Source organism: Haematobia irritans, chromosome 3 (genome assembly GCF_050003625.1).
Source record: "Haematobia irritans isolate KBUSLIRL chromosome 3, ASM5000362v1, whole genome shotgun sequence".
NCBI classification, from domain to species: Eukaryota; Metazoa; Arthropoda; class Insecta; order Diptera; family Muscidae; genus Haematobia; species Haematobia irritans.
This window is the reverse complement of record NC_134399.1, coordinates 23,225,820-23,239,309: the sequence shown is the minus strand read 5'-3', so window position 1 is coordinate 23,239,309 and position 13,490 is coordinate 23,225,820. Positions and strand designations below refer to the sequence as shown.

Below are 13,490 nucleotides of genomic sequence, written 5' to 3'. Positions count from 1 at the left end.
AATCATGACCATTTTAACTATACGGTAGTTCATCCTTACTATTTTTGGGAATCGAACGAAAATTTTCATTTGTTTTAGTTCATATTGAACTTATGTGTACGGTCGTTGAACTTTGTACTTACGTTTAGTTCATAAAATTTTTGAGACATACTTAAAAATGTAAGATTTCATTAAGCTGTGGAAAATTTCGATAAAAAATAATAAAATTTAACAACAAAAAGCAAATAATTGTTTTCCAATAAAAATAAGTTAAATTTAGCGTTAGTTTAACTACGGAAATTTTTTCTGTGTATGATGTTCCTTGATCTAAAATTTCGCTTGAGAGGAAAGAATTATACTTTGCATATGTACAAGTTTATGTCGTAAAATAAATATTACACGATAGTTTGATAATAAATATCATTCAATTGACAGCCTTTGTTTTCGTATAAAAATTTCGAATAACAATAATTAGGTCACAAAATGTTTATTTTAGATATTAAGACCTCGGCTTGGTAACACTAAACTTCATTTGGATATTAATTGAACTTGAAAATATACAATATTTCCGTAAATAGAATGCGAAGTATAAAATGTATTTCATATTCTCGATTTACATAAACGCCAGCATATGTAGGTGGAATTTTCCGTGGTTTAAATACTGGTAATAAAGGGGTTTTCCAACAAGAAGTGTTATTTAAAATCATCCGGTATTTCGGTAGTTGTCACTGAGGTTCAGAAAACCCAAGAGCCAGTGTTAAGAAGCCTCCCAATGCTCAATGTTCCCCCCTAGCCATTACTTTTAATGTACACAGGAAAAATATCCCAAAAAAATCAAAACAAATGATTTAGAAAAAATATATATAAATCATAAATAAATCACAAAAATAAATAGCATCAATTACTTTTTTAATTGACGTTATTAATATATACAATCATTTCTGTGACTGAAGAAATTTCATTTAAAAATAATTTCGTGAAGGAAGACAGAAAATAATTATTTCTGCGTACATCCAGAAATGATCTTCTAGAAATAGGCTTAATTTTATTTCACGTGAAGTTCTTTCGTATTGAAATATATTTTTTCCGCATTTTCGCAATAATGCAAAATTTTCTGAATTTTACCAGGTATTATAAACAAAAAGGACAAATAAAATTCTGATTATTTCCAAAATGTTTGAAAACTGTTCCAATCTGTTTATCACCAAACGTAGACTTTGCACTTAAATATGTTACAGTATTGTTCAAAAAGTAAACGATTGCGGCTTTGTTTTGTTCTTAGGTTTTTAAACGAAATGTAAAATACCATCTGAAGTAGTAAGAAAACAATTCACCGGCTGCTTAAAAAGAAGACTTCATCCCTATGACAATCTCATGTAAAATTCATTGCTTAGCAAATAGTTAAATAGTTGAAACTATTAAGGAACTGTATTTGTGTGTATTGTGGATAAAGCTAAACATACAGTTTTATGGTTACGCGTGTTGCCAACCAAAATTTTATTTCTATAGATGATTTTGTAAAAATTTTATTTCTGTAGAAAATTTTGTCAAAATTTTATTTCTATAGAATATTTTGTAAAAATTGTATTCCTATGGAAATTTTTGTCAAAATTTTATTTCTATAGAAAAATTTTGACAAAATTTTATTCCTATGGAAATTTTTGTCAAAATTTTATTTCTGTAGAAAATTTTTGATAAAATATTATTTCTATAGAAAATGTTGTCCAGATTTTATTTCTATAGAACATTTTGTCAAAATTTTATTCTTATAGAAATTTTTGTCAAAATTTTATTTCTATAGAAATTTTTGTCAAAATTTTATTTCTATAGAAAATGTGGTCAAAATTTTATTTTTATAGAAAATTTTTGTCAAATTTTTATTTCTATAGAAAATTTTGTCAAAATGTTATTTCTATAGAAAATTTTGTCAATATTTTATTTCTATAGCAAATTTTGTCAAAATTTTTTTTCTATAGAAAATTTTGTCATAATTTTATTTATATAGAAAATTTTGTCATAATTTTATTTCTATAGAAAATTTTGTCAATTTTTTTTCTATAGAAACTTTTGCCAAATTTTATTTCTATAGAAAATTCTTGTCAAATTTTTATTTCTATAGAAAATTTTGTCAAAATGTTATTTCTATAGAAAATTTTGTCAATATTTTATTTCTATAGAAAATTTTGTCAAAATTTTATTTCTATAAAACATCTTGTCAAAATTCTATAGAAACTTTTGCCAAATTTTTGTTTCTATAGAAAATTTTGTCAAAATGTTATTTCTATAGAAAATTTTGTCAAAATTTTATTTCTATAGAAAATTTTGTCAACATTTTATTTCTATAGAAAATTTTCTCAAACTTTTATTTCTATAGAAAATTTTTGTCAAAATTTTATTTACATAAAAAATTTTGCCAACATTTTATTCTTATAGAAATTTTTGTCAATATTTTATTTCTATAGAAAATTTTTGACAAAATATTATTTGTATAGAAAGATTTGTCATAATTTTATTTCTATAGAAAATTTTGTCACAATTTTATTCTTATAGAAATTTTTCTCAATATTTTATTTCTATAGAAAATTTTGTCAAAAATTTATTTATATAGAAAATTTTGTCAAAATTTTATTTCTATAGAATATTTTTGTAGAAATTTTATTCCTAATGAAAATTTGGTCAACATTTTATTTCTATAGAATTTTTTTGTCAAAATTTTATTTCTATAGAATATTTTTGTAAAAATTTTATTCCTAATGAAAATTTTGTCAAAATTTTATTTCTATAGAAAATTTTGTCAAAAATTTTTTTATATAGAAAATTTAGACAAAATTTTATTCTTATGGAAATTTTTGACAAAATTTTATTTCTACAGAAAATTTTGCCATAATTTTATTTCTATAGAAAATTTTTTCTAAATTTTATTTCCATAGAAAATTTTGTCAAAATTTTATTTCTATAGAGAATTTTGCCAAATTTTATTTCTATAGAAAATGTTGTCAAAATTTTATTTCTATAGAAAATTTTTGTCAAAATTTTATTTATATAAAAATTTTTGTCAAAATTTTATTTCTATACAAAATTTTGTCAAAATTTTATTCCTGGAAATTTTTGTCAGAATTTTATTTCTATAGAAAATTTTGTCATTATTTTATTTTTATAGAAAATTTTGTCAAAATTTTATTTCTATAGAAAATTTTGTTAAAATATTTTTTATATAGAAAATTTTGTCATAATTTATTTGTATAGAAAATTTTGTCAAAATTTTATTTATATAGAAAATTTTGTAAAAATTTTATTTATATAGAAAATTTTGTCAAAATTTTATTTATATAGAAAATTTTGTCAAAATTTTATTTCTATAGAAAATTTTTGTCAAAATTTTATTTATATAAAAAATTTTGTCAACATTTTATTTCTGTAGAAATGTTTGTCAAAATTTTATTTCTTAGAAAATTTTGCCAAATTTTATAGAAAATCAAAATTTTATTTATATAGATTTTTTTTTTTAAATTTTATTCTTATAGAAATTTTTGACAATATTTTATTTCTATAGAAAATTTTTGACAAAATATTATTTCTATAGAAAATTTTGTCAAAATTTTTAGTCCTATACAAAATTTTTGACAAAATATTATTTATATAGAAAATGTTGTCATAATTTTATTTCTATAGAAAATTTTGTCATAATTTTATTTCTATAGAAAATTTTGTCAAAATTTCATTTCTATAGACAATTTTGCACAATTGTTATTTCAATAGAAAATTTTGTCAAAATTTTATTTCTATAGAAAATCTTGTCAAAATTTTATTTCTATAGAAAATTTTGTCAAAATTTTATTTCTATAGAAAATTTTGTCAAAATTTTATTTCTATAGAAAATTTTGTCAAAATTTTACTTCTATAGAAAATTTTGTCAAAATGTTATTTCTTTAGAAAATTTTGTCAAAATTGTATTTCTATAAAAATTTTTGTCAAAATTTTATTCTTATAGAAATTTTTGTCAATATTTTATTTCTATAGAAATTTTTTGACAAAATATTATTTATTTAGAAAAATTTGTCATAATTCAAAAATTTTATTTCTATAGAATTGTCAAAATTTTATTTCTATAGAATTTTTTTGTCAACATTTTATTTCCAAAAAAATTTTGTCAAAATTTTATTTCTATAGAAAATTTTGTCAAAATTTTTAGTCCTATAGAAAATTATGTCATAATTTTATTTCTATATAAAATTTTGTCAAAATTTTATTTCTATAGAAAATTGTGTCAAAATTTTATTTCTATAGGAAATTTTGTCAAAGTTTTATTTTTCTTTGTGTGTATTGTAAATAAAGCTAAACATACATTTTTATGGTAACACGTGTTGCCAATCATTTGTTTACTTTGTATTCGAAATCGCATCAGTCATCTTAATTTATTTTAGAGAGTGTTATTATTTAGAGTGAATTATTAATAGGCTTATGGAATATATTTTCTTTGTGCAATATTTCCGCCTTTTCTGATCAAATTTAGTTATATACAATAGTGTGTGTCCATTTCTAGTTCAAATGCTACATTCGCACTATATACATGCCGTGGAATAAAGTGGAGCCTTTTTTATATATATATATTTTGAAAAATGCTGTGCTGCTTTTACTTTAAGGAATGTAAAAAAATAGAATTTCATGTAAACCATTATTTTAAACTGTATTTATTATGTTGAACAGATTTCGAAAAATCTGCACAAAAATTCCCTAATTTCACCAAAGGTCCTCAACTCAATGATTTCATCCCCATCCATGAAAAAATATCCCCAATTTGGGAAAAATGCACAATACTGGCAACACTTTTTTATACCCTCCACCATAGGATATACTATACTAAATTTGTCGTTCCGTTTGTAATACCACGAAATACTAGTCTCAGACCCCATAATGTACATATATACTTGGTCGTGGTAAAATTTTGAGTCGATCTAGCGATGTTCGACCGTCCGTCTGTTGCGAAAACAACAAGCAATTCAGGTTAAAACTCTGGCTTCAGGGCTCATATAAGTGAATATCGGGCGAAAGATATATGGGAGCTATATCTAAATCTGAACCGATTTCTTCCAAATCAATAGGGTTCTATTCTGACTCAAATTAGGAACATGTGCCAAATTTGAAGGCGATTGGATTTAAATTACGACCTAGACTTTGATCACAAAAATGTGTTCACAGACAGACGGACGGACGGACAGACGGACATGGTTTTATCGACTCAGGGACCCACCCTGAGCATTATTGCCAAAAACACCATGTGTCTATCTCGTCTCCTTCTGGGTGTTGCAAACATATGCATTTACTTATATTACCCTGTTCCACAGTGTGGCGCAGGGTATAAAAATTCTATAGTTTCTTCGAAAAAAAAAAAACAAAAAATTCCACAAAACGAAAATCTCACAAATGTAATTAGTTTGTCTTACATTTCGTTGGGACGAAATACATATTTTACTTACCCCATTTTCAGTAATACACACAGTAATCATCAACCATCATTTGTGTCAAAATTTCAATAAAGATAACAAAAGATTCATTTCATTTGAAAAAAAGCTTCTTTTGATATGAAAAACGTTTCATTTAGTTTAGAAAAGGTTTCACTTGATTTGAAAAAGGTTTCATTTGAAGTGAAAATGCTATATATAAAGACTGCCCAGAATTTGACTTTTGTAATTGTCACAACTCAGGTAATTCGATTGTGGATGACAATCTTTAGTAGAACTTTGTACATAGTTCACTGTGGAGCATACATAAGATTCGACCTGGCTGAACTTTCTTGTTGGTACTCTTATCGCCGCACTGTAGCATTCATTAAATTTTGATTCAGCAGCTGTCTAATTGATTTATTCTTGAGAAAGTTAACAACCTTCATTAAATTACATTTTTTCAGTGCAATTTCAATTAGAAACTGTAGGCTTAATAAATTTATTACACAAATCGTTTTTTTTTTTATTTATTTATTATTAGAACTTGATCGCCTTTAATACGAAATAAGTATCACAATACATACATTACGAAAATAAAAACGATTATAAAAATATATCATTTTTTATAATAATAAAATAATACAATACTGTAAAATTAAGTTTAATTAAATAAAATTATTTATAGCTAACAGTCATTAAAATCAAAATGGCCGTGGTTGGAATTCAATCAAAACATATTGAGAATATCAATAAATCTTTGCAAATTACTCGAATTGTTAACAATTTCTACTAATTTCCCCGCACCTTCTTCACTTTAAGTTATACGACGAAAGGTAATTTAATTTAATTTACTTACTAAAGATAATTTAATATATATATAGAAATACTTTTATAGTGGCATCTTGGGTTGGTAAATAATTTCAAGGTTTTTGTGATTAACTTATAGACCACTATTCATATTCACTCTCATATTTTCCACGGGTAGAGGAGATTCTGCTACCCTAGAAGCTGCTATTAAATCATCGCGTTGCCTTTGCAATATTGCCACAAATTCTGGAAAAAAAAGGAAATTAATTGAAGTTCTTTCTAGTGCCACCATAATTGATCATTTGTCAAACTTACCATCCCTATTCACATCACTGGTCTCATCTTCAATTTGTCTAGCTGCTAATTTATGATCTTCTTCCTCATGAAATCCCAAAACCACTGGGTCATTGCTACCAATATTTCCAGATTGTTCAGCGTCATGTGATTTATGTTGTGGAATTTCATCATGCGTTGCAGATTTTCTTGTTATCGGTAATGATTCTTTTTTTGCTGCTTGATTTGGTCTTGAAGACAATTCCTCTTGATTTTCTTCAACAATTAATTCTTTTTTTGCTATTATTAAATGCTTTTATATCAATATTGTCTGTATAATGAAGAAAATACTTTTTTTCAAAACAAATTAACCAGATAACAATTTTATATCCAGTTCATCCAAAATCATTCCTTGAGATTTATTTTTCAGAAAAGTGGCTTAGTCTACCTACTATCGAAAATTTTTCTTTGCTTATTTTTAGGCGGTACATATTTCCGCATTTGATTGTTTATTGACAGCGTTGCCGTTTGGAATTTCTAAAAAGTTCAACAAAAAGTTGCAATAGCAATAAAAGGTGGCACATTCAGTTAAAAAAAGTGGCACACTATTTCATAAAGAAAAATATCCGATATTATTATAATCCGATATTATTAAATCCGATAATTATGAAATAACTTTTTTATGTTTGATCCTCACTAAGGTTAGGTTAGGTTAGGTGGCAGCCCGATGTATCAGGCTCACTTAGACTATTCAGTCCATTGTGATACCACAGTGGTGAATTTCTCTCTTATAACTGAGTGCTGCCCGATTCCATGTTAAACTCAATGACAAGGGACCCCCTTTTTATAGCCAAGTACGAACGGCGTTCCACATTACAGTGAAACCACTTAGAGAAGCTTTGAAATAAAGGTGTGCACGTGACACGAAATTGTCGTGAGTCACGAAAATTTTCGTGATTCGTGCGTGAGTCTTGAGTCACGCTCATGACAACAGCGTGAGTGCTCACGCACACTCACGCTGTTGTCATGATTAACAAACCAAAATATGGGCTATATCGAAACATGGTCCGATAATCACCATTTTCGGCACATCTCTTTATTTTCCTAGAATACCTCTAGATTTCCTATTTCGGGCAAATTGGGTAAAAACTATGGATTCTAGAAGCTCAAGAAGTAAAATCGGAAGATCGGTCTATATGGGGGCTATATCAAAACATTGACCGGTACTCACCATTTTCGGCACACGTCTTTAGGGTCCTAGAATACCTCTAGATTTCCAATTTCAGGCAAATTGGGTAAAAACTATGGATTCTAGAAGCTCAAGAAGTAAAATCGGGAGATCGGTCTATATGGAGGCTATATCAAAACATGAACCGATACATCGCATTTTCGGCACACCTCTTTATGGTCCCAGAATATCTCTAGATTTCCAATTTCAGGCAAATCGGATAGAAAATACACTTTCTAGACGCCCAAGAAGCAAAATCAGGAAATCGGTCCATATGGGAGCTTTACCAAAACATGGACCGATAGGCACCATTTTCGGTACACTTTTTGATGGTCCTAAAATACCTTTAGATTTCCAATTTCAGGCAAATTGGATAAAAACTACAGTTTTTATAAGCCCAATACCCCAAATCGGGAGGTCGGTTTATATGGGGACTATATCAAAACTTGGACCGATATAGCCCATATTCGAACTTGACCTGCCTGCAAACAAATAGGTTTACCTGTTACTGTTTTCTTAAAAAAACAGCAATACTTTTTGTATTACGTTTTAGAAATTCGCAACGATAGGTAAGGATTTTTTCATTCTCATGCAGCAGTGGTTTCCATTGGAAGCCTGAAAGTATGCCACGTAATTTTCGATAGTAGGTAAACTGGTTAATGGTGGATGGTGGAAACAATTGACGGAGTTAGGAAATTTTGAAATTTTCGTCACATAAATTTAAAACGAAAAAAAAATAGAAATTTATTATTAATTATTAAAATTAAAACAAGTATATACGGCCGTAAGTTCGGCCAGGCCGAAGCTTATGTACCCTCCACCATGGATTGCGTAGAAACTTCTACTGAAGACAGTCATCCACAATCGAATTACTTGGGTTGCGGTAACACTTGCCGATGACAAGGTATCTTAAAACTTCCTAACACCGTCTTGTAAATTACAATGTAGTCCATACGTAGTATATATTAAACTAAAAAAGGCCGATTAAATACGTATATAATTAAGTTTAAAGTTTCTATAGAAATAAAATTTTTACAACATTTTCTATAGAAGTAAAATTTGGAAAAAAATTTCTATAGAAATAAAATTTGGAAAAAAAATTTCTATAGAAATAAATTTTTGACAAAATTTCTTTAGAAATAAAATGTTGACAAAAATTTTTATAGAAATAAAATTTTTACAAAATTGTCTATAGAAATAAAATTTTGACAAAATTTTCTATAGAAATAAAATTTTGACAAAATTTTCTATAGAAATAAAATTTTGACAAAATTTTCTATAGAAATAACATTTTGACAATGTTTTCCATAAAACTAAAATTTTGGTAGATTATTTTTGGCTCGAGTGGCAACCATGAATATGAACCGATATGGACCAATTTTTGTGTGATTGGGGATCGGCTATATATAACTATAGACCGATATGGACCACTTTTGGCATGGATATTAGCGGCCTTATACTAACACCACGTTGCAAATTTCAACCGGATCGGATGAATTTTGCCCCTCCAAGAGGCTCCGGAGATCAAATCTGGGGAACGGTTTATATGGGGACTATATATAATTATGGACGATATGGACCAATTTTTGCATGGTCATTAGAGAACATATACCAACACCATGTACCAAATTTCAGCCGGATCGGATGAAATTTTCGTTTCTTAGAGGCTCCGCAAGCCAAATCGGGGTATCGGTTTATATGGGGGCTATATATAATTATGGACCGATGTGGACCAATTTTTGCATGGTTGTTAGAGAACATATACCAATACCATGTACCAAATTTCAGATGGATCGGATGAAATTTGCTTCTCTTAGAGCGATCGCAAGCCAAATTTGGGGGTCCGTTTATATGGGGGCTATACGTAAAAGTGGACCGATATGGACCAATTTTTCAATGGTTGTTATAGACCATATACTAACACCATGTACCAAATTTCAGCCAGATCGGATGAAATTTGCTTCTCTTAGAGCAATCGCAAGCCAAATTTGCGGGTCCGTTTATATGGGGGCTATACGTAAAAGTGGACCGATATGGCCCATTTGCAATACCATCCGACCTACATCAATAACAACTACTTGTGCTAAGTTTCAAGTCGATAGCTTGTTTCGTTCGGAAGTTAGCGTGATTTCAACAGACGGACGGACATGCTCAGATCGACTCAGAATTTCCCCACGACCAAGAATATATATACTTTATGGGGTCTGAGAGCAATATTTCGATGTGTTACAAACGGAATGACAAAGTTAATATACCCCCATCCTATGGTGGAGGGTATAATGATGGTGGAAACAATTGACGGAGTTAGAAAATTTTGAAATTTTCGTCACAAAAATTTAAAACGAAAAAAAAAATAAAATTATTATTAATTATTAAAATTAAAAAAATATTTTTTTATACATAATGTGTGAATAATTTAATGAAGACATCCTACCAATTTTCTTTACCAAAATTTTTTTTCTATGAGTTTCCAAAAAATTTCGTAGGGTATCATATCAATCAATATGAACTAACATTAATTGTGTTTTTTTATTGCAAAACATTATGGGGTTATTATGTAGGTATTTATTAAAAGCGGGTTGATTCATTATAATCTCCAATAAAAACCAGAAATTTTCCCCCATAAGCTCAGTCGGTCAGTCAATCAGTTAGCCAGATCAGTGTAATGAACAGTAGCAGTAGCAACACTAACAGCAGAAGCGTCTAAAGCAATGCAACATCATGTGGTTGGAGAGACCAAAAAAAATGATACCTTAATGATACATTAGACTATGTGGAAAATTTAAAAATGAAAAAAAAAAATAAAAACGAAAAAATTTAAATCTAGAACTTTTGCTCGAATATAGAACAAATACTCAAGAAATGAAATGAAAGCTTGTTTTAATGAATCCTTAACTTTGGCTCAAAATCCTTAAGGGAAGGATCTAAAAACTTTGGATCCAACTAAATTTTTTTTTTAAGAGTAGCCATTAGAAAATTTTCCATTATTTCCACCAATGGACGGACAGACATAGAATGACCCAACCATTTACATTTGTATTCTAATTTTTAATTTTCGAATCCTAGATTTAAAGCTGGATAGCTTCTTAAAATATGTCTTTGTTTTAAAGAAGACATGTTTTGACTCAAAATCAATATCAAAATCCTTGAGGGTCAAAAACATTGTTTCCAAATTTGTTTTCCATAAACCAATGGGCGGACGGACAGACATCAAATGACCTAACCTTTGATATTCATATTTAGAAAATTTGTAATATTTATTAATTAATCCCAAATCGATTTAGTATAGAATGAAATTACGGATATTTGATATCAGATTCTTTTCCCCATACGGCATGATACTGCTGCAACTCATTTTCGGCCCACAATTTTGAATACTGGGTAAAACTGGTAAAACTTGTCAACAGCATTTTTATTTTCAAATTGCCATCGAAGCAGTTTGATTCTTTTTCTGTTTGTTCATTCATTCATTTTTGTTTGTTTATTTTTAAAACTTCAAAGAGGTATTTTCTTGAATTCGTACAGAGTATGAGTATATAAAAAAATCGCATAAATTATTTTTTATACCGATAAAGAGACGATTTAATATCTTTGGACAGGATTTGATATGACATTTGTCACGTCGCATGAGTGGTGCTAAGGTGTGAAGATTTCAATATTCCTGTTACGCACATTTTATTTTGTTCTGCTTAGTTGTAATATGGGATAAGGTCGTTTGGAAAATTTTCATATTCTTGACGTTTTTGTTATGGTTTAAGAGACAGGAAGTAATGCCGTTGATAATGGCAAGACACACCCGCAAAACATGCGTGGAATATTTCTGTTACACTTTTATGACAATGATTTTTATTTTCGTGTATATAAATTAAACATTGAAATAAAAACGAAAATAATTTCATTTCTCGGAAAAGAAATATTAGACCAACGAAGTGGACATAAAGAGCTAACTACAGATTTTCTTAACCCTTTCACTACCGAAATAAACCAAATGTTAAAAACATTTTTCGTTGTTAAATTTTTTTATACGACCGTCTTATTCTTTATTTTTGGTTATTTTTAGATCTGTTCTAAAATGGGATTTCAAGGTCTCTCAATATGCAAATAAAAAGACTTTATTTCATATTTACATCCGACGTTTCGTTGGTGATTTCCAACTTCTTCTGGGATGAATTTTTTATTGAAATATTTAGTCTTTTGTCATATTTTTGAAAATTAATTTTAAATTGTAAAAAGCAACGGCACAGGAACACGACGACATTAAACAAATATTTAAAATAATTTCAAAAATAATTACAAAACTAAATTAAAATATCACAGATAATGTTTTCCTTATGACTACGATCATAGAAGATTGGACGGACACATTTTTCTTATACCCTCCACCATGGATGCGGGTATATTAATTTTGTCATTCCGTTTGTAACACATCGAAATATTGCTCTAAGACCCCATAAAGTGTATGTATATTCATGCACTGACAAAAAAAGCATACTCGGTTCCAAAGATTTTGTCTTTACTTTAAAAAATTTGGTATTGATTCCGAGCCAAAGAAGCGGAGAATACAAGTAAGGATACTTTTAAGACACAATTCTCTATTAAATTTAGGTTTTGTGTACTTGCTTCTAGGAAGCAAATTTTAATTTTTCGCTTTCTCAGCTTTTTTTCTTCATATGCTATCAAAGTCCTTTAAAAACGAGTTAACGGCAACTTTGTTTTCCAAATTAGGACTCGACTTCCAGTAGAAATTATGCTGTGTTTGAAGTAAAAAACTTCTTTAAAATAAAGTTTTGAAAAACATGTCCTATATTTGAACGATTTTTTGCTTGTAGTCAAGATGCAAAAAGACAACAAATTTAAAGACAATTTCATTAAATTTAAAGAATTTTTCTGAATTATTAAAGTCAAGTTGACCTTAGCCTATACATTTTTTCTTTCATGTTAAGATACCCATTTTTAAGTCAAATCACTTAATTATAAGGACAATACGACTTCATTGAAAAGTTTATCGACTTTTGGACAAGGAAAATAACTTTTTTTTTGAGAAATGCGTCTTCTATGCTAAGCAAAATTTGTATTCGTATTTTAAAGACGTGAAATCTTTGACATCACGACAATATTTTTTTCAGTGTGGGCCATATCGGTCCACTTTTACGTATAGCCCCCATATAAACGGACCCCCAGGTTTGACTTGCGAATCCTCTAAGAGCAGCAAATTTCATCCGATCCAGCTGAAATTTGGTACATGGTGTTAGTATATGGTCTCTAAAAACCATGCAAAACTTGGTCCATATCGGTCCATAATTATATATAGCCCCCATATAAACCGTTCCCCCAGATTTGGCTTGCGGAGCCTCTAAGAGCAGCAAATTTCATCCGATCCGGCTGAAATTTGATACATAGTGTTGCTATATGGTCTCTAACAACCATGCAAAAATTGGTCCACATCGGTTCATAATTATATATAGCCCCCATATAAACCGATCCCCAGATTTGGATTGCGGAGCCTCTAAGTGAAGCAAAATTCATCCGATCCGGTTCAAATTTGGAACATGGTGTTAGTATATGGTCTCTAATAACCGTGCCCGAATTGGTCCACATCGGTTCATAATTATATATAGCCCCCATATAAACCGATCCCCAGATTTGGATTGCGGAGCCTCTAAGTGAAGCAAAATTCATCCGATCCGGTTCAAATTTGGAACATGGTGTTAGTATATGGTCTCTAATAACCGTGCCAGAATTGGTCCATATCGTTCCAT

General features: G+C 28.8%; 1 protein-coding gene across 1 annotated transcript; it reads right to left on the bottom strand.

Moving 5' to 3' along the window:
- Positions 1-5,944: 5,944 nt before the first annotated feature.
- Positions 5,945-11,198, bottom strand: LOC142230792 (uncharacterized). The gene is made up of 4 exons (XM_075301419.1): positions 11,064-11,198; positions 8,266-8,383; positions 6,546-6,803; positions 5,945-6,476 (listed from the first exon to the last, which is right to left on the bottom strand). Exons 1-4 carry the CDS (start codon positions 11,196-11,198, stop codon positions 6,364-6,366), a joined length of 624 nt encoding a protein of 207 aa, XP_075157534.1. The 3' UTR covers positions 5,945-6,363.
- Positions 11,199-13,490: the final 2,292 nt, after the last annotated feature.

Excerpts from the sequence above, each read along its gene's own strand:
- LOC142230792 (XM_075301419.1), bottom strand. The coding sequence starts at position 11,198 with ATGAATGAACAAACAGAAAAAGAATCAAACTGCTTCGATGGCAATTTG. Across the intron at positions 6,804-8,265 it reads TCTAAAACGTAATACAAAAA|CAAAAAAAGAATTAATTGTT; the intron begins GTATTGCTGTTT and ends ATTTAATAATAG. Across the intron at positions 6,477-6,545 it reads CAGTGATGTGAATAGGGATG|AATTTGTGGCAATATTGCAA; the intron begins GTAAGTTTGACA and ends TTTTTTTTCCAG.